Raw genomic sequence first — 23,025 nt, forward strand, 5'->3', positions numbered from 1 at the left:
CCGTTTTTCATGACATATATTTGTTTATTTCAAGCTTTATTTGGGGTTATTGTGATAATTTTGTCCTCTATACATATACACCTGGCTAGTTAAGATATAAAATAGTGTGAACCCTCAAAACCTGCTAAAAGTTAAATTATTTCTGCTGTTCTCCAAAGCAGCCAACAAGCTGTAAAAATGCTTTAACCTACACTTTAATAGCTCATGTACCAATATTCTAAAAGAAAAAATAAAATGACATTGTTAGCCTATATGCGATTTTAATAATGTTTTTAATTTTCAGTGCATGGGTTTATTTCACCTTGCCTCTAAGCACTGCTAACTGCAGCAGCATTAAATACCACCTTCAGTTTAATTCTTGCTATAATTGCAAAAGTTGCCTTTTGGCAGTAAAACCATGAGGGTGGAGCTTTGCTACACTGGATACACATTTCAGGGCTGTTTCTACAGGTGTAGTGGCTATGACTCCAGATTTGGAGGATGAGGAGCAAGAGTATGGCATCAGAATAGGTTCTAAAATTCTGAGAACCAAAATACAGAATCCATAACCAATAAATGCCATTCTATAATTGAGAAAACTGTGATTAATATTGAGAGTTATGAAAACAGGTTTGTAAACAGAATATTTCCGTTTTTGCTTCCAATCCACTTGTTCTCGGTTGCGCTTCTCTCAGTCTCGCTTTCACCTCCAAGTTTCTTGCTTTTGACTTTTGATGGTGTCGGGATCTAGACAGTCATTGGCTGCTAAAGTTAAGCCCCGCCTACCCAGCTGATTCTGCACACCCTAACCCTGATTGCAAAATGACTGTAAACCTCTGAGGAGCTGTGCATTGCTAAAAGACATAATCGTTAATAAATATGTGATATGTCTTACCTGTGTTTGCCGGTCTTTTCCAATCAGGGTAAGATTGGCGCGCTCTCGCTGACGTAGCTGGGTGTGCTAAAACAGATGGGCGGGGCTTAACTTAAGCAGCCAATGACTGTCTAGATCCCGACCCCGTGAGAAAAAAGTGAGAAACTTCTGGAGGCGAAAGTGAGACTGAGACAAGCGCAACCGAGAAAAGGCGGAATAAAACAAAATGAAAACGTATTCTTCAAGAATATTAAACTCAGAATAGTGGATTTTATACAGAAATATTCTGGTTACAAAGCTGTTTTTATAACTCTGAATATTAATGTGGGCGGCACGGTGGCGCAGCAGGTAGTGTCGCAGTCACACAGCTCCAGGGACCTGGAGGTTGTGGGTTTGATTCCCGCTCCGGGTGACTGTCTGTGAGGAGTTGATGTGTTCTCCCCGTGTCCGCGTGGGTTTCCTCCGGGTGCTCCGGTTTCCTCCCACAGTCCAAAAACACACGTTGCAGGTGGATTGGCGACTCAAGTGTCCGTAGGTGTGAGTGTGTGAGTGAATGTGTGTGTGTCTGTGTTGCCCTGTGAAGGACTGGCGTCCTCTCCAGGGTGTATTCCCGCCTTGCGCCCGATGATTCCAGGTAGACTCTGGACCCCCCGCGACCCTAAATTGGATAAGCGGTTACAGATAATGGATGGATGGATCCTGTGTTTTGGTTCTCAGACCTTTACAACCTATTTTGACGCCATACAAGAGGCTGTGATTTTTCACTGGAACCCCCAAGCACCATTCATTTGAGTGTAATTACCTAAAGAAAGCAGTGTATGCAAAGAATCATATTTTAGAAAAACCTGCCTTCATGACTTTTCGCAGAATTAAAAAAAAAAATAAAAATAGGATCCCTAAATTCTTGAAATCATTTATGTGAAGACTATTTTAAATCGATTTCTCTCGTGTGACCCCCCCCCCCGCATTTTAAAGCTGAGAAAATAAGTATCAGATAACTTCAAAGAGTAATACATTAACTAAGTATCTTTTTTAAAATATATATATATATTTATTATATATAATTTTCTTTTTTGCATTCCAACATATGTTTTCTCCTCTTGATTCTAAGAATAGTGGTTTTGCTTTTGTTAAACTTTCGTCACAAAATGATCAAATTCTTTCCAAACTCCTAATTGAGAGGGAGCACAACTCTCTCATTCCCATATTTTTTTGGTTACGAAAGCCATCGCAGTATCTTCAGCTACATACCGGCACACAAACATAATTGGAGGCTCGGTGACTCTGTATGTACTGTTGTAATGCTAAGCCTTGCAAATATATTATTTTAAATTCCAGCATGTTGTTTAAAAATGGAGGCATCCCTGGCAGTTCTCAGAAATGTAGAAAGACCTTTAATTTAGAGGAGAGGAAATGAGTGCTTTTTCTGTAGTGAAACGGGGAAATGGGGAGAATCTTAATTATTGAATAAAGGGCTGTCTGGGGAAGAAGAGAGAGGTGGAGGGGGCGGCTTTGATGCCTTATTGAAGGCCAGCAGTATGAAGGCTGCTGATTGGAACTAAAGGCAGAGGGAAGGAGGGCGTTTCAAGTGCTGAATGCTTCTATCTTGCCTTGATTCAACCTCTGTGACGTTTAAACAGTTCCTGTGGAGGTTCATTTATAGTTCTTCCCTAAACATATTTGAGGATGTCTGGTTTTCTTCCTTAAGACTGTTTTGTTTGACAGCAGTGAGGCATTATTCCATTTTTAACCCGCCTTCTCTCATCTCTGGTCATTTCCTCATTCTTCCTCTGGACTTGTCTCACTTCATTTGTTTCTTCTGCAGCAACGATTGACGAGAGGTGTCACAGATTTTCCGACTGCACCAGTTGTACAGCTAACACCAATGGCTGTCAATGGTGTGAAGACAAAAAATGCATCTCGGCTCTCAGCAACTGCACTACTGTAAGTAGTCCTGTAGAGGGAATCAAAGGCCACGCTTTTTTTGTATGTTACTCACAAGCAGACTTTAAATGCAGGCAATTGTGGGATATTAACCCATTTAAAAGGCACATATCATGGAAAAATTGTTGTTCTTTGCTTTTTTAAAACTGTGTGATCTAGTGTTCAAATATTGCTGTAAGTCTATATAAACAGATACTCTCTTAAATCAAATGGTGTACATTTATGTATGGTTTTATGTCATGGAAAAAAAAAAAAACTTTACGTAAAACAGCTTATTCAGACTAAAATATTTTAGCCTCACCAATTTAAGCTAAAGTTATAAGGAGTGTTTTGGCTTGGATGGCATTCTGAATGGTATACAATTTAGGACAGCCAATCAGAATGGTGATGCAGGCTTGCAGGGCAGCAACTGAAACCTCCGTTTAATTCTAATGCATAATATAAAGTTTGGAAATACATGATCTAGAGTCATCCAGTGGTGGGAGTGTTGACCCTATGATCGGGAGATTGTTGGTTTCCTGGTGATACCTCACTTGATGTGAAATGGGGGAGTTCAGTTTCAACAGGGTTTTGGTGATGGCTAATAATTGGGTGACAATTAAGGTACTTTTGAAGAATACAAAAGCAGTTGGTTTTAAGGGAATTTAAAAGTAAAATACCAGAAATGTTAAGGTCTGTGCTTTAAATGGTCTATTATTGTATTCGTATTTAAACCAATTATGTGTTAAGTTCTATTAAATAATATTTTTACTTTAAGTGGAAAAGTATTGATAAGCTACTAAACGAAGTTCTGAAATACAATTCTACAAATTCTGACTTTTTTCTTCCCTGTTCTTGCAGAGTGTGAAAAACTTCACTAAATGCTCCATTAGAAATGAACAGATATGCAGCAAGCTGGCCAACTGCAAGAGCTGCTCTTTAAATCTCAACTGCCATTGGGATCACCAGCAGCATGAATGCCACGCTCTCCCTGGTATGGTGTCTGGACTGTCCGATGTTGTCATTACCTATTTAGATAATGTTTGCTTGGAATCGTTTAATTAGCAGTTATCTCCTTACCCAAGACCGGATAATGGGTTTGTGATCTAATTGCTTCCAAGTCTCAGTAATGGGTCAAATATTCAATGTGTCTTGATATAGTTGTGGACAGTGTTCTGTTTAAAAATGTTTTTTTTTTTTTCTTTTAAATTTTTAAAATTGAAAAGGCTCTGCATGCGCCAATTCCAGGTGGGTTAGGTCAAATAATAGACTTGGGCAAATCTTTTTCGAATATCGAATTTGATATGAAGAAATGATGCCGCTATCTGATACATAATTCAGACTTCATGCCTCACTGGCCTCATAGGAATTGTTGGTATTCTGTCTGTGATTCGGTTTTGATGCGCAAGACAGTGTGTGCCTCATGCGCACACACACACACACACACACACACACACACACACACACACACACACACACACTTACATGCATGCATTTTTGCTCTTCTTGTAGTGAAGTGGGAGAGCTTGTTTTGCTCATTTCATGAAAACTGGGTCTCTGCCGACTAACAACTTGAGTGGTTTTTCTGCTTTAGATGGATAGTTGAAGCTGGTAGGCTCTGTGTGATGACTAGCTTTGTGCTCAGAGCTGCTTATGTCTGCTCTCTGGCTCTCTGATTTCCCCACTAAAACCTCTTTAGTGGTGCATAGGAACCCAGCTACTGACTAAAGAGGCAATTACATTGAGGAAGGTTCAACTCTTTTCTCTCAGACTTCCTTTTCCTTCTCTTGTGACTTGTTCATTTGTGCAATCATTCAGTCTGTTGGTGTGCTTTCAGAATTTTCACCTATGCAAGTTCATTTTATTGGCCACTCAGCTCAAATTAACATTCGGTTTGTTGTTGACTTAGTTTAACGTGGAGAGTTAGTTTTGGTAATAGCTGAGGTTCAGATATTCATTATATGCAGAGCTACGTTATGAGTTCTTAGGATAGCACAGTGGGAGGAATCAAAAAGATTGAGTGAGCTGGACTGATGAACTCTGTGTAAAGATATTCAAGGGCCTCATGTGATTTGGTTTTCTGTTACATTCTACAGCCAAGCTGTGTGGAGATGGCTGGAGTCAAGTAGGAGAGGCCTGCCTGCGTATTAACTCCAGCCGAGAGAGCTATGACAATGCCCAGCATTACTGCAAGAACCTGGGTGGTATCATTGCCTCCCTCTCTACTGCCAAGCAGGTGGACTTTATACTAGAAGAGCTGCAGAAGTACCAACAGCAGGATAAGGTGTGTGCTAAGCACTATCAGAGCAACAGAAACCCTCTCTTCATTCAAGAAATCATTGAAAACCCAGCTCTTCCGAGAGTATCTTTTGCACTGAATGTCTTTCTTTAATGCACTTATTACTTCCTGGCATATTGCACTTAATGTAAGGTATTTTGTATAATTTGTGCTGTAGTTCGAATGTTAGATCCTCTTTTGTAAGTCGCTTTGGATAAAAGCGTCTGCCAAATGCATAAATGTAAATGTAAATATCAGGGGGTAAATCTATGACCTTAACCTTGTTTGGAAAACTATTCCGTGTTTCATACAATTTCACTTTTCACCCTAGTTTAATTTCATGTTTGGTACAGTTCAGAAATATAAAAATAAATTATAAGTTTCATTAGTTTTGTTTTGTTTCAGTGTCAATTACAATTAGTATTAATGTTTCAACCTTGATGCAGTTGAATTGCAAGTTTTGCCATGATTCATTGTGGTCTAGTGTGTGTGTGCACCTGTTGGATTCCATCAGTCTACCTCTATCTGCCCCCATGTGCAGCCATGCTATATCCAATGCTCTCTACATGATGGCTGCTGACCTGGAGTGTGTTTGTTTCAGAAGTTGTCCCCCTGGGTGGGCCTGAGGAAGATTAACGTATCCTACTGGGGCTGGGAGGACAACACTCCCTTCACAAACACGTCTCTGCAATGGCTTCCGGGGGAGCCCAGTGACTCAGGCTTCTGCGCCTACCTGGAGAGAGCGCAGGTCTCAGGCCTGAGGGCCAACCCCTGCAATGCCAATGCTGATGGACTCATCTGCGAAAAATCTGTTGGTCAGTCTCTCCTTCATGACAGTCTTTTATGGCAGTCTTTAACAGTGTAGATGGATATGGGCTCACTATTTGGCCAACAACTTTCCATCTATGTGTTAAAAATGATAATTAATGACTTTTAATGTGTTTAAAAATGAACAAATGGATTGGTATAGGTGCAGCCTATAAATATTTTTAACTCCTGTACTGTAGTATTCTCTTTGATGTGTATACCATGCTTTTTTTGTACAGAGAGCCGGAATGCTCGTCCCTGTAAGACTCCCTGCTCTCTTCATGTCACCTGTGAGAACTGCACCAGTCAGGCCACAGAGTGTATGTGGTGTGGCAGCACCAAGCGTTGTGTGGACTCGAATGCCTACGTCATCTCCTTCCCATATGGCCAGTGCCTGGAGTGGCAGACCGGAGAATGTGTGTGTGAGTATTTCACCTTCTTGACGACCTCAGTGTAATGTTCGTTGGGATGTTGAATATCTGTCAGCGTGCAGTGTGCACCTATCCCACTTTTTGCCAAGAATGTCAGAACGTGTTTGAGCAATAGAATGCCTGCCAGTACAAGGTGAGTCAGAAACAGGACAGAAAATATAAGTATTTGGAAAAGTGAGGATGTGATTTTCTGTTGGAGAAAGCAAGATGGCAAATCTGCGGCTGCTGTCTGCATTGGGTGATTTGAGTGGTTGATGGTGTCTGAAGTGAGACTGGCTGTAAATGTATTACACGGGGAAGAATAATGGCCTCAGTACTGTGCTGAAATGAGCAGTACATCAGGAGCTTTGCACAAGTGAGACATCAGGATCAGGAGTACAGCTCAGACAATGACAGATACCACTGGAGCTCACTCTGATCTTTGTCTTCACTGGAGATGCTTGATTTGGAGTCACAGCTGCACTTTTATGGCAGTAACTGTCTGGCTTATTAAATGGTTTCTGATGTCAGCACGCCAGCACCATATAGCCATTGGAAAATCCCAACCCGGGAACCCAGATCAAAAGTCTGGATTTGAAGACCTCTGGACTAGAGGATGACCAGCAGAAACTGCGTAGCATTAAAAATTGAGTATATACAAATACAGACAATTTATAACCTGTCAGTTTCAAATAATCCACAGCAGGTGGCATTCGAGTTTTTAATGGAAGATAAAACAGTACAATCATTATTTTCTATGTGCAAAATGTTAAAATACTATTGGGAAAAAATGTAAGATAAACGTGTGCTGAGTCAAACTTGAGCCATAACCTCTTAGTGTCGAAAGGACATGCTTCTGAAGAGGTCTATATTTCAAAAGAAAACTCCTCTGTTGCTTCATATTAGTGCAAACAACTGGCTTCAGATGAGTTCATAATGTGCAATTATCATTTCAATTTGTCAGATTTCCCTCCTGGCCATCTAAGAACAGGCTCTCATGGCATGCGCTGGTTCACCTGAATTAAAGAAACCCACGAGCATGGATACTTACTGGATTTATTTATTTATTTATTTTAATTACCACGCTGGCCTTGAAGGTGTTGCTGGTATATTCAAATACACAGAGGCCTAGTAGTGCTTTTAATTGCTAATTACAGTGCACAACTGAACACATCTACAACCAGTTCAGTATGTTCAGGGTAAAGGCAGTTGCAAAAGAACCTGTACATGTTCAGATGTTAAGAGTATTTGGAGGTCCTGTGTCGTCAAGGGTGACTCCAGCTGAGCTCCTAGTGTCTCACAGTTTTTATTCTCTTTGACAGAGAGACAATTTCATGGCAGACACAATGACACTGGGGTTGTGTGAGTGTGTGTGTGTGCATGACAGTGACTCCGTTCACTGATAGTCCGGCCATTATGTTCACTCTGATGGAAAATGAATTAAAATCTCTGAGCCAGAAGTGGGTGGTGAGTCTGTAAATCTGTCTGACTGAGGAGAAACATTTTGTCACCAAAATATATCTCTCCATCTTGCAAAGTGATGGTTATTTACCATTTCCTCAGCTCCCCCCAAACTCGGGCCTCCGTCACTGCCCCTTTTAATATTTGTTCCTGTGTGTCACTTTTCTTCTGAGCCCGGAAGGCACTTTGTCTTTGTCAGGGCACGCCTGGATGAATGAGCCTAGGTTTACAGCTCAACAGAGTGTATTTGTGACAAATATACTGTATCTGATAAAACACATACTGGGAGCATTTTTAAATATAGGTATTGCATGAAATAACCTGAAAACTATGTATTTTCTTGTCCTTATAGACCACTTAACATTTTTTGCTTAGTGGAATGTTTTTTCCATTTAATATTAATGTGTAAATATCAGTATGACATTGTGTCGGGCTTATTACAAAAGCTAAATATTAATTGAATACTTCGATTAAGATTTACTTTTCATCTTGTACAACCATTTGCCATTCTCAGACTGTCTTTCTGGATTTGTAGAAACACAGTTACATGAGTAAATTTTGTGTCCCAGTGTCCTCTTAAATGTATGGGTGAATGTGTATTAGATTTGCCAAGGAGACTCAAAACAAAAGGATCCTGTGATGAACAGCAGGGACAAAGAGCCCAGACACTTGTCCTTATGGCGCTGAAGGTTGTGTGAACAAGTGGTTGTGCCTTTTTGTCCTTGTTTTTTTTTTGTCAGATGGTTTGGTGTCACCTCTTTGTCCCCCACCCCCTCCCTCTCCCTCTTGTCCTGTCGCCATATGAATTGGCTGTGGTCTGGACTTGCATGTGGTCATGATTTTAGATGAGGAATCAGCTGGAGAGGCTGCTGTTGTGGGTGGGGTCGTTTGAGTTGTGCTCAGCATGTACAGCCACTATTCCACATGATAGGAAGGGATGCCTTTCTGAAAATGTGACTCCCAAGTATCAGGGTTTCTGAAATATATGGGATTTTTCTTGGTGGCATGCAAATACGAATTATTAACAGCTGGTTACTTTTCTCTACCTGTAGTTTGTACAGCGTCCCTAAAGCTTTACGAAGCAGATTTATCTTTATTTTATCAATTCAGTCATTGTAATTAAATGATAGCAATAATATTAATAAGATATCTGATAACAGTTTAGAGGTGACTGATAATTTAAGCTAGAGCTGCGCAATATGAGCGCATGTTCAGTATCACGGTTAGTTGTACATTTTACGATTAATGAATCATTATTTTGTTTTTGTATTTTTGACCCTCAGTTCATTGATGCGGCTTGTAGATATGCTCCAGTATTAAATATGGGATATATTTTCCAATGTTGCTGGGAGCTTGCTCTCTTGTTTTCTGAGCACTGTTTATATTTGGTGTGTGATTGTGCTTTGGTCACTGAAGCTGTTTTTTCTCAGCTTTTACATTTGGCTTCTTCTTGTTCATTGTCATATTAATTATAGTCGAAACACAACACATCCAAACCACAGACGCTGTTTTTTTTTCTTTGGTACTAGCTGCTCGAGTCGCTTGGTCAGCCTATGTGTTTAGATTGCTTCCATGTGGCAGAATCACATGAATACAGCTTGATTTAAAGGGACAGTACATAAACAAACAGAGAAAATAATCAATATAGACAAGATTGTGTTGATTATAAGTTCTGAATGTTGATAAATTTTCGCCATAATTTTAACCCTTATATGGTTCAAGACTACAATAAACACACTAACAATTAAGTTGTAGTTAAAGTAGGTCTCGGTCAGATTTCTTCATTTTGTAAATGATTTTTCAACAGTGATGTGCATATATAAAGAAAATGGTGAATATAAATATTGGCCCAGAATTCCCTTAGAATTGTATTCATAGTGATGCGTTGGTGCAGTCAGTGAGGATCCTGAAAAAACATTAATCTAAATGTTAGTTTGAAGGCGGTTGGGACACTATGGCATATGAAGAAACAGCGTGAAACCATAAATACAGTGATATTTTAAGAGTACAGCTCTGCAAATGAACTGTAGAGTGGAATCACTAACTAAGATTTAACAGGCAAATTTGTGAATTGCCATCTCACTCTTGACATTTATTATTTCTCTCTGTTTTGTCCTCTGTCTAACTCATTCACTCATTATTTATTTTTCCTTTTTTCCCCCCCAATCCTTTCAGCTCAAAATTGCTCTGGTTTCCGGACGTGTAGTCATTGTCTGGAGCAGCCAGATTGTGGCTGGTGTGGAGACCCCAGTAACACTGGTAGAGGACAGTGTGTGGAAGGCTCATACCGTGGCCCTATGAAGAACCCTCCCAAGGACCGTCAGGACATGGTGCTGGACACTGGCCTCTGTCCCAAGGATAGGGGCTATGAGTGGGCATTCATCCAGTGCCCTGGTGAGAATGCATATGTACACATGCAGTTATCATTATGCCACCAGACCCATTGACAATGAAAACTCTTATCTCCTGGGCACCAATGTTTGAATTAGTATAAAGAAGCAGCATGAAGGCTAATTTACTTGTGTACACGTCAGCTGATAATTTGTCTCTTTTACAGCATGTCAGTGTAACGGCCACAGCACATGTGTGAACGGCAGCATGTGCGAGCAGTGTCGTAACCTCACCACTGGCCCTCACTGTGAGACCTGCATGCCTGGTTTTCACGGAGACCCCACCAATGGAGGAAAATGCCAAGGTCAGTTATTTAACACTTTCAGCCAACAGAGGGCATTGTGAGCCTCTGGTTAGAGTGAGCGGCACAGACAAATTAATATTACACATAGCGATACAACTGAACCTTATTATTACACACAGTAACCAGTCCCTGGGTTTCAAATTGAAGTCATATAAAAGCCAGTGCAGTTAAACATCACTAGTAAGGGGGACAAGCTCCTTTTGTAGCAGAAACACACCCACACAGGCACACATTTTCATGTGTTGTTGTTGCCTGCAGGTGTTGTAATTGGAGCTGCCCATGTTGTGGTAGATAAAAGCGGTGTTGTGTAGCCTCTAGTTCTGTTCATTTAAAACACAGCTGTCTGGCACTGTGGTAAACCAGGTCTACTGTCTGAGCTTGAAGGCATAGGTAATGTCTGAAAAAGTGGCACAACAATTTCTTATCCAAATATCTAATTCAAAGAAAACAGGTTAATGTTACATAATAAAAGAATATTAATTTCTCGGCATCTATGTAGGTCGCTAGAATAAATTTGGCATCAGGGTGTAGGCATGACCAATAGAGCAGGGTTTCAGTGAAAGATGAATTGTAGTGGCAACAGGTGAGGATGTGACAGATACTTTTTTTTCACCAACTGCTGCCTTATGGGAATCTAAAAGGGCCATTTTAACCACAACTGAAGAAATAATTATAGTACTACTTTTCAGTAGAGGCTAAAGTAGGTTTCTGTTGAGATAAAAGGCTCAGGCACTCCAATTAGGCATATTTTACCAATGGAATCTTCATGCTTTGGTCCATTTATTTATTTATTTAAAATAAAATGTCCCACACTTCCTCATGCATTGTAACTGCATTATGGTACTGTACCTCTATACTGTGCAGAATGTATTGATTTTAGCGTGCATTGGAATACAGTAGATTGCATTGTTGTTGGAAATATTAAAATGGGTGAATCATGAGCCCAGTTAAATGAATCCTATTTAACTGTGGGCTGCGTGTTTTATTAGGCATCCAGGATATAGATTATTACTATTACTTTTATTAAGACTACAACATGTTTGCTCTTATAGCTAAGATTATCTCCAGTGTTTTCATAATGGCATGGCAAGGGGTATACAGAGAGAGAGCGAGATACAGCATTATGTTTACATGCCTAGCATCTCCTGACCTCAAAGGTGAAGTACAGCGGATTTATGAGTAGAGAATTGTTAATGCTTCCATGTTTGTTGTTCTTTGCGTTTCCATCAGTAAGATCTTATGGCCTGGGGATAGAGCAGCATTCTTCACTCATCCCCTATTGTCCTGCTTATCCGCAGAAATTCAGTCTTCCACTCTTACTCATGCAGGCATTCTGTGTAGATACAGTTAATAATGAAACAAGAATGGAAACAAACGGTGGGCCTTTGTCATGTTTGCCAAGGCTTTTTATTTTTTAATTGTACCACAAATAGCAGATTTTTCTTTAAATCAGTAGATCAGTAAAACCCAACGTTGAAAGGTACTCCTGTTTCATTAGTGGAATTTTGGGGCGGGGCGGGGGGGGGGGCAGATGAACTGTGCAATAAAATGCATATAAATACCAAAATGCCGTAGTCTTTCATTCTCTGTAGATGTTAAAGCCACTGTCCCCACTTTTTCATACTTCACTTTTAACCATGATCTTAAGGACTTAAGAGGAATGTGCTCGGAATTGGCTCAGAAAAAATGACCCAGATTTAGTCTGCAGCAGAACCAGTCCCTCACCTTGATAAAGACACTGCCTTCCAGCGCATTCCGCTGCTAAAGCCCAATTGGGAATGGAATTTTCGAACGTTTTTGATAAAACATTGAAACACCTTTATCTGGCCTGCATTATAATTACTACAAAAGGACTTTCTCAAAATCTGTTTCAGTCCAGCCCCCTCAATTACACTGGCAGTGCCCAGGCAGCATTTGGCACTCTAGATGTGGCATGTCTTCTCCACCATTGCCCGCCTTTGCTGTGTTTCTTTCGGCAGGCAATGTTGTGCTGTACTGGGGCAGTGTACAAAGCTGGTCTTCAGTTCACAGTTCATGTCACAGATGCACAGTGTTTTATCACAGACTACCTCTCATATCGCATGTGCTGGGGCATCCAAATCCAGGCTAAACCCCTTTTTTGTCCAGAGGTACTGGTTAACGTTAGCAAACTCCCATGGTGATGTCACTGTCAATCTTTGTGTTCATCAGTTCAGAGCAGGCAGGAGATTGTTGCAGCTTTTAACTATTATTAAATGACTTTACTGTATGTGTATTGTACATGATGCACAGTAGCACTTCTTATGGAGCAGTCTCTAAATGTCAGTGAGTATGTTGAATATAGTGCTCACTGGGGCAATTCCTAATATTGAGTTACAAGCCAGTTCTATGAAATGCTTTGCATGTAAATTGACAAGAAGCATGCACATATTTGCATAGGACTGTTTTAAGAAGCAGTGGGTCCGAGTCCTCTGTGATTTTTGCCTCTCACTTTTGTTCTTGTTGATCATATAAATCTTGGATTCTAGGATCTCTTTTACAGTGTTGACAACAAGGATTCAGCACCTAAATGAACCATTACATTTTCATTTCAGTGAAGGCTTGAGCTGGTATTTTTTCCATGCTTTTGTTGTGTAGTGCGGTTGAATGTGCTTTGGTGGCGCAGAGATGTATTTACAATAACATACTTTTCTCACAAATATAGTCTTTGTATTTGTGTAAAAAGCAAAAATACCTTAAAATATCTGAGGTCATTGTGGCACAGGGAGATTGCTTGATGGAGATGTTGACTCCAGTCGATGTGCCTCACAACTAATTACACTTATTGACTGTAATGTATAGTTATGTCTCATGTTCTTAGAACTGCAGATGTACCGCTGAGTCTTGACTGTTGAAGTAGCTTGTCGACTCATTTTCTGCAGTTAAGATCAAGCTTTCACTTGCTCAGAAGCCAGCCATCTGCAGGTTTAATTAGTTTAATTGCCTGAAAGGTGCTGGGTGTTCAAATAATCTAAACAGTTCTCTCTATTTCTCTCAATCTCTCTCTCCTTCTCTCTCTTTAGCTTGTAAGTGTAATGGCCACGCCAATGTGTGCCAAGTGCTGACGGGGAAGTGTTTCTGCACCACCAAGGGGATCAAAGGAGACCAGTGTAACCTGTAAGTCACACACACATCTCTCTCTCGCACACACCTGTTCCTATCTCAGGCATCCCTGCATCAGATTCTGCTTTCATTTACCCTTGGCTAAAACCGACTCATGATGTCACGTCTATAGTGCTGATACGGCAGTGTGGGTAAAGAGCTGACTTGCAGCACTGCAACGCTGCATGATCTTAAATGCCTTTAAGACAACTAATGGGGATAGCAGTTAAGTACACGTGTGGACTCTGAATGTCTGAATGTATTACATTTCCTTTAAAAACCTGGAAAACCTAACATAGATATCACATTATCACACAAATGAATTTGACAATAAATTAAAATATTGTGTGCATCTTCTTGAAGGGGTGTGTGTGTGTGTGTGTGTGTGTGTGTGTGTGTGTGTGTGTGTGTGTGTGTGAATGTGAATAATATTGTCAACTTGATCGTTGCATGAAATCCAGATTTCTATTTTAGTATAGTTATTTATTAGTTGTCTATGGGCATACATTATTTTCATGTGTGTATATGTTTGTGTGGCCACTTTGCCCTCAGGCAATCATTGGTGCTGCTGATGTATTTATGCACTTGTGTTCATCAGGAGGAAAAATGAGTGTGAAGGTAGCAGAGAGGAGGCTGATGCCTGTTTACTGCTCTCGTGGTCCATTTTTTTTCAATTCTCTCTCTCCCCCTCTCTCACACTCTCACTTTGTCATGTTTTTATTTTTTTTACTTGTTCTCTCACCCCTCATCACTCAGAGCAGCCAGATGCCATTTCCTGTCCCGTCCCCTGTAACGAGGCTCGTAATGAAGCCCAGGGACCGGTTCAGCCACATACAAATAAGATGCCGTTCATAAACGCTTGATTAAAACTTGATGTGCTGCAGTGGCCGCTGGCTGTGGCTCCTTTGTGTGTTCTGACATTGTGTGGTGGGGTGAAAATGTAATTCTGAAGTTTCCATTTAAAGCAGTTAGCCGAACCTGCAATGAAAAGGAGCTCATTACTGTGCTTTCAGAAATGTACAAGAGGGTGGATCATTGACAAAAAATAGATACAATTTGAAGAAAAAACATTTTTGATTGAGGCCTGTCATATAAGTGTGTGTGTGTGCACGTGTTCTCGTGTGTGTATAAAAATGGCAAAGGTGTGACCTAATTGGGGATTAGATTATAGAGGCGCAGAAAAGACAGAGGGCTAGTGTGTGTTCGCTGTGTGGGTGTGCACTCACTGGAGATTAAATTAAGATACATGGAGTAGAGTGCATTATGTTTCATTGCTCTGGTGTAGGTTCGCGTGTACGTGTGTGTGTATCTTCATTTCTGAAATGTCATCCAGATGAAAGGCAAGGGGAATGATGTGTTCAGGCTTTAAAACGCCAGCAGTGCGGTTTGTCCTCTGTTCTCTCTACCGTAGTCAAAGTACACTCTACCTTGTCCTCCCATATTTATCACACACTCTGAGCATGGTGAAGACAAATCAGAATTTTTGCACAAATGAGAGAGAGAGAGAGCGCAAGCAACTATGAATGTATCTGTTTAGGCTGCGTAAACTGCATAAATGACTGTGCTTATATAACAGAATTGATGGACACTTTATTTCTATATTCCATGTGACCTGGCTAATGACGATACTGCATGGTTTTGATTAAAACAAGACATTTATTTGATCCCTTTCATACAGAGAACAGTAGTAGAGAAGTGTTTAAGAAACAGTAATGCTTTGAATACGTTCTAGTTTTCTGGAAGAAATTAATTCTGTAACAGAAAATTTTATGAAATATATATTTTTTGTCACTGTAGCAACACTTGCCAAATGTATATTCAAATGTATATATGTTTGATCTTGATTTAAAAAAAACACCCTGCAGATTAAATTCCCAGTTCACCCAAAATATTAAAGGTGCAATCAGTGATTTTTCTCAAATATTTTTGTACATGTTATGAAACAGCATATATACTGACAGCTAGTGGCCTGAATGTTTCAGAGATTCTGTACTAAGCCTGATGGCTGCCTCCATGTGGGGGCTCTACTCTACTCTATGGAGCATAACCTGGTTCTTTCAGGGACTACAAAGCAGTCTGATACTTGATTACATGGTTTGAACTTAATTACATGTGTAATTAATAAATAAGCCCTTTCACAAAAATGATTTACTGTTTATACCATGTTGAGTAGACATTTTATTAATTATACCACCTACTGGGGTTGCATTGTTTAAACAATGTTTGCAAACAATCAGCATGATTTAACATTTGACTACAACTCTCCTCCAGTTTTATAATTATAGCTATGATTTATTTTAAAATCCTATTGGAAACAGTGCCAAGAATCAAACCCAATGGGGGGAGTGGTTCTTTAACCCTGCATTTAGGGAAGAGTCCACTCTCTAAACGGCTTACATTTAACAGATTTTCGCTTAGTTCACCTTCAAGTTCAGTATTCTACTCTTAGGCTCCATGCTGAGTCACTGGGTTAAGTGAGACGATACAGGACAATTAAAAAAAAAAATAATGCTGCACCTAATGACTGAAGTTAATGTAAATATTGTTCCAGGTTAGTTTATTTCAACTTTGTCGTCTGGTAATTTACTGCATAGACTTTTATATAGTTTCACGATTACCGCTGTTATAAATGCATGCATGTTCCTCAAGGCTCTGGATGTTGTGGGGCTGCCTTGGCTGACACATCTTTGCAACATCGTGTGGACATTGGGGGCAGTGCCTCTGGACTGGCAGACGGGTTGGTGGTTCCCCTTTTCAAGAAGGGGGATCGGAGTGTGTGTTCCAACTATAAGGGGAACACAATCCTCAGGCTCCCTGGTAAGGACTATGTGGGGTTACTGGAGAAGAGAGTCCGACTGATAGTTGAACTTCAGATCCAGGAGGAACAATGCAGATTCTACCCCGGTCGTGGAACACAGGACCAGCTCTTTACCCTCGCTAGGATCCTGGAGGGTGCGTGGGAGTTTGCTCAACCAGTCTACATGTGTTTTGTGGATCTGGAGAAGGCATTCGACCGTGTCCCTTGGGATATTCTTTGGGGGGTGCTCTGTGAGTATGGGGTACTGGGCTCTTTGCTACGAGCTATCCATTCCCTGTATAAACAGAGCAGGAGTCTGGTTCGTATGGCTGGCAGTAAGTCAGACAGGTTTCCAGTTGGAGTTGGGCTTTGTCAGGACTGCCCTTTGTCACTGGTTCTGTTTATAATTTTTATTGACAGAATTTCTCGCCGTAGCCCAGTCCAGGTCGGTGGTCTCAGGATTCCATGTCTGCTTTTTGCAGACTGATGTGGTCTTGTTGGCTCCATTGAGCTGGGACCTCCTCTTGTCGGACCAGTTTGCAGCTAAGTGTGAAGCAGTAGGGATGAGGATCAGCACCTCCAAATCTCAGTCCATGGTACTCAGTCGAAAGGCTGTTGGAAGTGAGATCCTGCCTTAAGTGGAGGAGTTTAAATACCTCGGGGTCTTGTTCACGAGTGAGGGAAAGATGGAGCGGGAGATTGACAGGCGGATCGGTGCAGCGTCAGCAGTAATGCGGGCTCTGTACCAGTCCGTTGTGGTGAAGAGAGAGCTGAGCAGAAAAGCAGATTTCTTTACTCAGACTGCTTCCCCCATGACCCAGAACCGGAAAAGCAGTGGATAATGAATGGATGGATGGATAAATGCATGCAGATTTTATGAACATGGATATAAAAATAAGGTTATTTAAATTAGGTGTTTTACGTTACATTACCACCTTCAGCCTGTGGCTAGAATTGTATTACAGTAAAACCTTGACTTACGAGTTTAATTCGTTCTGTGACTGGGCAAAAATACAAAATAAATAAATAAATAAAAAAGAATGTTAAGAAATAAAATGGTTCTGTTAAGTGTATTTACCTTGAAGATCAGACAAAGATGCTGGCGGATGTGTAGGAGATTGGGTGAGGTTTTCTTTTCGTGCTTTATCGCTGAACTGAACTTACTTGCTACACACTTAATGCTACAATGCTACAAAAACCAGCAATATAACAGATGCTTGCTTGGCAAGATAACCAAGTGAACTGAACACTCACTGGGCTACCTGGTGGCGTAAGCTCGCTCGCTCGCTTGTATCTCAGATCTCGGCTCGCATCATAAAGTCTCCATAACAGGCAACAAAGTTCCAAACAGCAGCTGTGCATTTTTTAACATGCTGCATATGCAGCACATGCACAGCTTCATGACCTTGCAGGAGATTTTGACTGTCAAAATCAGTGTATCGTTGTATGTGTGTTGGTCATCTCAGGGGTCAATTAGTTGTCTTGGCTGTAGATCCAGAGGAGAGCTTCAGCTGTGCCACAGTCTTGGACTTATGGCTGCAGATGGCATTTGAATTTAAGTTCTGGGGATCAGGCACAAACCCTTTTGTCCGTAATGCCACTCAGAAACCCATTATGTTTAATGAGTCTTTTTTTCCTTCCCATTATACCAAATTGTTTAACAACCATATTAAAATGAAATATGATGATATAAAGATATTCCAGACATTGCAATGACTGTATTCCCACTCAGATGGAAAATGCTGCTTTTAAAGCAGCTTAAAACCTTGAGTCAAGGCATTTAGAAAGAAGGAAAGACATTCTCTGACTATGTACATTAATGCTTGTAATTTTGTTACACTTCAACAATGACAACTGAGATAAATTCTTATGCGCAGGTATCGTTTGCTTTACGTTTTAGAGTAAACGTTCTAATAGTGAAAATGTATTAGAAATGTATAATTCTTGAACGTTCAAATAGAGAAGTGCGTCAGATAAATTCAGAGATGTTAAATTATGCAATATTTAGTGAGACAATGATCCCACAGTAAATAGTATATGTATTGCATACTTGAGCTAAATATAGAACTAGCATCATATGTCATGCTCTTGTTTGCTGCTCATCATTTGCATAACGCTTCATAATATAATCATAATTGTTTGTAACTTGAAAAAAATGAATTCCTGTTTTTACTTCTGGGGCGGCACGGTGGTGCAGCAGGTAGTGTCGCAGTCACACAGCTCCAGGGGCCTGGAGGTTGTGGGTTTGATTCCTGCTCCGGGTGACTGTCTGTGAGGAGTTGGTGTGTTCTCCCTGTGTCCGCGTGGGTTTCCTCCGGGTGCTCCGGTTTCCTCCCACAGTCCAAAACACACGTTGCAGGTGGATTGGCGACTCAAAAGTGTCCGTAGGTGTGAATGTGTGTTTGTGTGTCTGTTGCCCTGTGAAGGACTGGCGCCCCCTCCAGGGTGTATTCCCATCTTGCGCCCAATGATTCCAGGTAGGCTCTGGACCCACCGCGACCCTGAATTGGATAAGCGGTTACAGATAATGAATGAATGTTTTTACTTCTGCACGTGTGCCATCAACTTGATATTTGCATTAATATCAAAGTATTTTGCATTATCACATAGAAGAAAAAACTGAATAAAAGGGCAGTGAATTGCCTACAATAACTGAGGAGAGGTTACTGTGATTTCTGCAGTGTTTAGCACTTCTGGTATCCAGTGGACTTTTTAGGCACAAATGAGTAGTTGTTTATTATGTGGTAAAATATATTTAATTTATATTTGTGTTAACACAGATACAATAAAGATTTTTCATTAAGCAACAGCTTAATGTAAAATCAGCTTAGTGGATTCTGATTTGTTTACTTATTATTATTTTTTCCTTGTATTTATTTTTTAAATATATTTTTTGTGTTACAGTTGATTTATTTAATTTATTTTGTGGTTTAAAGAATCAATTGGGAGATTTTTAGATTGCTATCAAAGGTATTACACTGTTTGTGTTATTGCATTACAATATCCAAATTGTAACATAACATTTGAATTACTGAGGTGGTGGTAATTGGTTACTTATTTCCACATTGCATTAGTCCTTACTTTTCAGGACAATTATACAGGATTTAATCTTTCCAATCCTATCCCACAGGTTCCACCCAGTGAACACATCACAAACATTAAAGTATTTGGAATAGGAGCACAATACGAGATAAGCGCTAATGAGTCCTCTGTCTCACATTACCCCATTGACTTAATATGACTGCATTTACCATTAAGGTCGAACATAACATTTAAACGCTAATTCAAACAACAGTTTAGATGGGATTTATGGGCAGATAAAGCCCACCAAGATAGGCTCCCTACTGTTAGAAGATGCCTGGAGTTTTTTATTCCTTCTCTAAGAAAGGAAGGCCAAGGTTGTTGCACTCAGAGTGACTTTGCTCATCAGAGGCCGCAGACTTTAATCAGGCTTCCGGTTCTTTGCTCAGTAGAGCAGAAGGATGTGTAATCTGCTTAGTGCGAGAGAGCGCTCAGTAGGCAATGCGGTGTTAATTGTTTACCCAGTTTGTGGAGGAATCTAGTTTGTCTGACTCACTTTAACGAAGACCCGAAAATAAAGGAACACCACAGTAGACCTGTATTACATTAGACTGCTTCTCATGAGCCGAACGCTAGAACAGGAGGTCCCACACACTCTTAAGTGCCTATGTGTTTTGCCTGGGATTTCATAAATCAATTCCAAATTAACATTACTGACGTACATGACCAGGGAAATTTACAAGTTACTTCTTCCTAAGCTGCAATGTGATTGAGTCAACTAATGACCAAATCCTCAGTGACATGCAGTGTGGAAAATTGGGTTTCTAGTCCTGAAACAAACTGGCCATCCTTGAATATACATATTAGCTGTAATAGTTACAGCAGTTCAGGCACTGTCTAGCAAGGAGGGCACTTTGAAGGTGAAGCAAAGCAAGGCTCTATAGACCTCATTCTGTACTCCCACTTTAAATGCCATTGTGTTGTACTGTCATTTAAATATTCCATTTACATTTCTTTTGCAGCTGTGATTCAGAGAATCGTTACCTTGGCAACCCTCTGAGAGGAACCTGTTATTGTGAGTATGCTGTCCTTTAAATTTAAAGTTAAAAAATAAATAAATATATAAACACTTTTTTTTTTCTTCTTCAACCTTCGGTTACTGGTTTTGGCATTATATGTAGATATTTATCATCCTTACCTTAAATTAAACCCTGATATTTTGAGACTAATGTCAGTCTAATATTATGCATTGGTTTCATACCAATTACCTAGGCATTTGTTGAATTCCATGACCAGATATGTAACTACATAATGCAAGGCATCTCTCTCTTTCTCTCTCTCTCTCTCTCTCTCTCTCTCTCAATAGACTAGAACCTAATTTGACTCTTAACCTAATTTGCACTGCAGAATAGCTTGAGGAACGCAGTAAACGTTTACTTTTTAAAGTGCAAAGCACTGTTGAGTTTCAGCTTAACTGTACGTAACAAAGACCCTATTAGTCAAAAATAGTTGAACACTCCACTTGAGTGGTGCTGTAGCAGGGGAGGAGTGGGTTGATGTGTTCAGTTATATCACAGGTTGTGTGACACTGGTATGCACACTGAGTTTTACGCATGCTGTGGGGAGGACATAGAGGTGTAGCACTAGGTGGCAGCATTGCAGTTTGTCATAAGACGGAGTGAATGAGTGTTTGCTTTTTACATTCACTCTCAGCCGTCATCATGGAGCCCATCCAGCCTTAATGCAGTCAGGAGCATTTAGAACATCAGATTTCACTCAGTCTGCAAAAGCTGCCAACATTATCCCCAAGCTATCATCAATCCACATTAAACAAACCCATCAATTTATCAATCACTCTCCTGCCACTCCACTCCTAGTATATCTTTTAGATGGAGTGCGTAGGCTCTGAGCGACTGGTTCAATTACTCTGATTAGAGGAAAGCTGGTGTGCCTATACTGCACTTCCCTCAGAGTGTGGTGCTGTACTGCTGCTCGAGAGCAGTTGTAAAAGAGGAGTAAAGTCAGTGATTGAGCTAATTAAAGGCATGCGAGTAGAAATTAGGCATAGATGGTAGTTTTAAATAGCGCTCTCTCTCTCTCTCTCTCTCTCTCTTTCTCTGTCTTCTTTTAAATACTTGTTTCTTAAATTGCAGCCATGTTCACACAAGCTGCTTAACCCTAATCTGACGCAGCATTCTGCCTCAATCCAATGTCCAGCACTTTCCAGGATGGAGTAGAATTACTAATTGGATTGTTTACTTAATATCCCCCTTTGTGGGAACTCTCTCAATGTCAATATGAGATGGCGTAACTCAGTCTGGCCCCAAGGGGAAATCTATACTGATCAAGCTATAGATGTCCACAGTTTAGCTAGGGTCAGAGCAGCTCTTGACCGGAATGTAGTCTGTAAAAATCGGTAGGCATGATCTTTACTCTCTAGCAGTCACATCTGGAGCTTCACACTGGCATATCTGAGGAGGACATTGACTCACCTTTGTTCAGTTTAACTCTGTGGATTATGTGAGCTACCCATGCATGATATGGATAAGAAATAACAATGGATGCATTTCATTGGTGGACAGTTGGTGTGATGTTTTTCTAAGATTGCTTTGCCTGCATTATTTGTCAAAATGATTTATAATTGCCTTGTCCCAATAGGTTTGATATACATTCTTTAACTGTAGCAAGGTTGGGAGATGGGGTTAAAGTCTTCCAAAAGTGTTCTATATTTCAGTCATGTAAAATTGATAAGATTTATGATTTTTTTACATTTAGCGAAACCCCAACTGATGTCAGAATCAAATACAGCACATTTGAGGCTGCACTCTGTGTAAAGAAATATTTCATGAACAGGTTTTCACTATATAGTGTCATATAAAGCTGACACTGTGCTGCTTTTGTTTTTATGGAATGCTATGTGAGATTTGCTTTTGAGCTAAAAGAGTACTGGCCTTGAATATTCCATCATAACAGCCTGCAAATGGGGTGTCTATGTGTCCTTCACTTTATTGGACAGGTAATTACTCATTACCTGCCCAGTCACAGCAGTAGTCCAGATAGAGGCCATTCTAAAGACCGTGTGCTCTGTATTCTGATGGAGCACTGCCCACTGACTGTTAGGACATTGTTGAAGACAGAAAAACATAAAGAGAACATTGTGTCTGGATTATGAATGATTTCCTAGCTATTTGAGTGCTCTTTTTAGTATGTGAAAGATTGTTTTATGTAAGCCAAAATGTCAGAGCTCAGACGTTTGTAGATGTCTTAGAAACAATTGAGTTCACGCAGAAAGCATGCTTTTTAGAGCAGTGACGCATTCAGAAGGGGACATGTTTATTTAGAACATTTGAGGTGATGGATGACTCATGGTAGCGCTTTAAAGTAATCTTCATGTCAAATGTGCAGAAACAAACTCACACCAGTCTTTTATAATGCCGTATATTTAATCAGTGGAGATGTGAGGGTGACCCCAATCCTGAAGTGAATTGTTTTGCAGGTATTAGCCTTAGCAACAGTTTCTTGATTAATGAGTCTTCATTGAACTTATAATTGATCAACTGGATTGCTTACTGTGCTCCAGAGTGGTGCAGTTGTCTAAATGACCATCCAGAGACAGCAAGTTTGGTATATTCTAGGCTGGGAGCGCTGGTTTCATTCTCT

The 23,025-nt window shown here is 40.3% G+C and overlaps 1 protein-coding gene across 3 annotated transcripts in view; it reads left to right on the forward strand.

The window, feature by feature from the left end:
• The window catches only part of atrnl1b (attractin-like 1b), a 98,730-nt gene that overhangs the window by 24,148 nt on the left and 51,557 nt on the right, over positions 1-23,025 (forward strand). For 2 of the 3 annotated variants that reach the window (XM_066664159.1, XM_066664161.1), the window contains exons 13-21: positions 2,679-2,797; positions 3,638-3,770; positions 4,873-5,060; positions 5,656-5,869; positions 6,101-6,283; positions 9,908-10,126; positions 10,290-10,427; positions 13,469-13,562; positions 20,388-20,440. In XM_066664159.1, coding sequence (XP_066520256.1) covers positions 2,679-2,797; positions 3,638-3,770; positions 4,873-5,060; positions 5,656-5,869; positions 6,101-6,283; positions 9,908-10,126; positions 10,290-10,427; positions 13,469-13,562; positions 20,388-20,440 — 1,341 coding nt within the window. The remainder of the gene's footprint in view (positions 1-2,678; positions 2,798-3,637; positions 3,771-4,872; positions 5,061-5,655; positions 5,870-6,100; positions 6,284-9,907; positions 10,127-10,289; positions 10,428-13,468; positions 13,563-20,387; positions 20,441-23,025) is intronic. The other variant, XM_066664160.1, reaches the window with a different exon arrangement.

This window comes from Hoplias malabaricus, chromosome 3 (assembly GCF_029633855.1).
Source record: "Hoplias malabaricus isolate fHopMal1 chromosome 3, fHopMal1.hap1, whole genome shotgun sequence".
In the NCBI taxonomy this organism is placed as follows: Eukaryota; Metazoa; Chordata; class Actinopteri; order Characiformes; family Erythrinidae; genus Hoplias; species Hoplias malabaricus.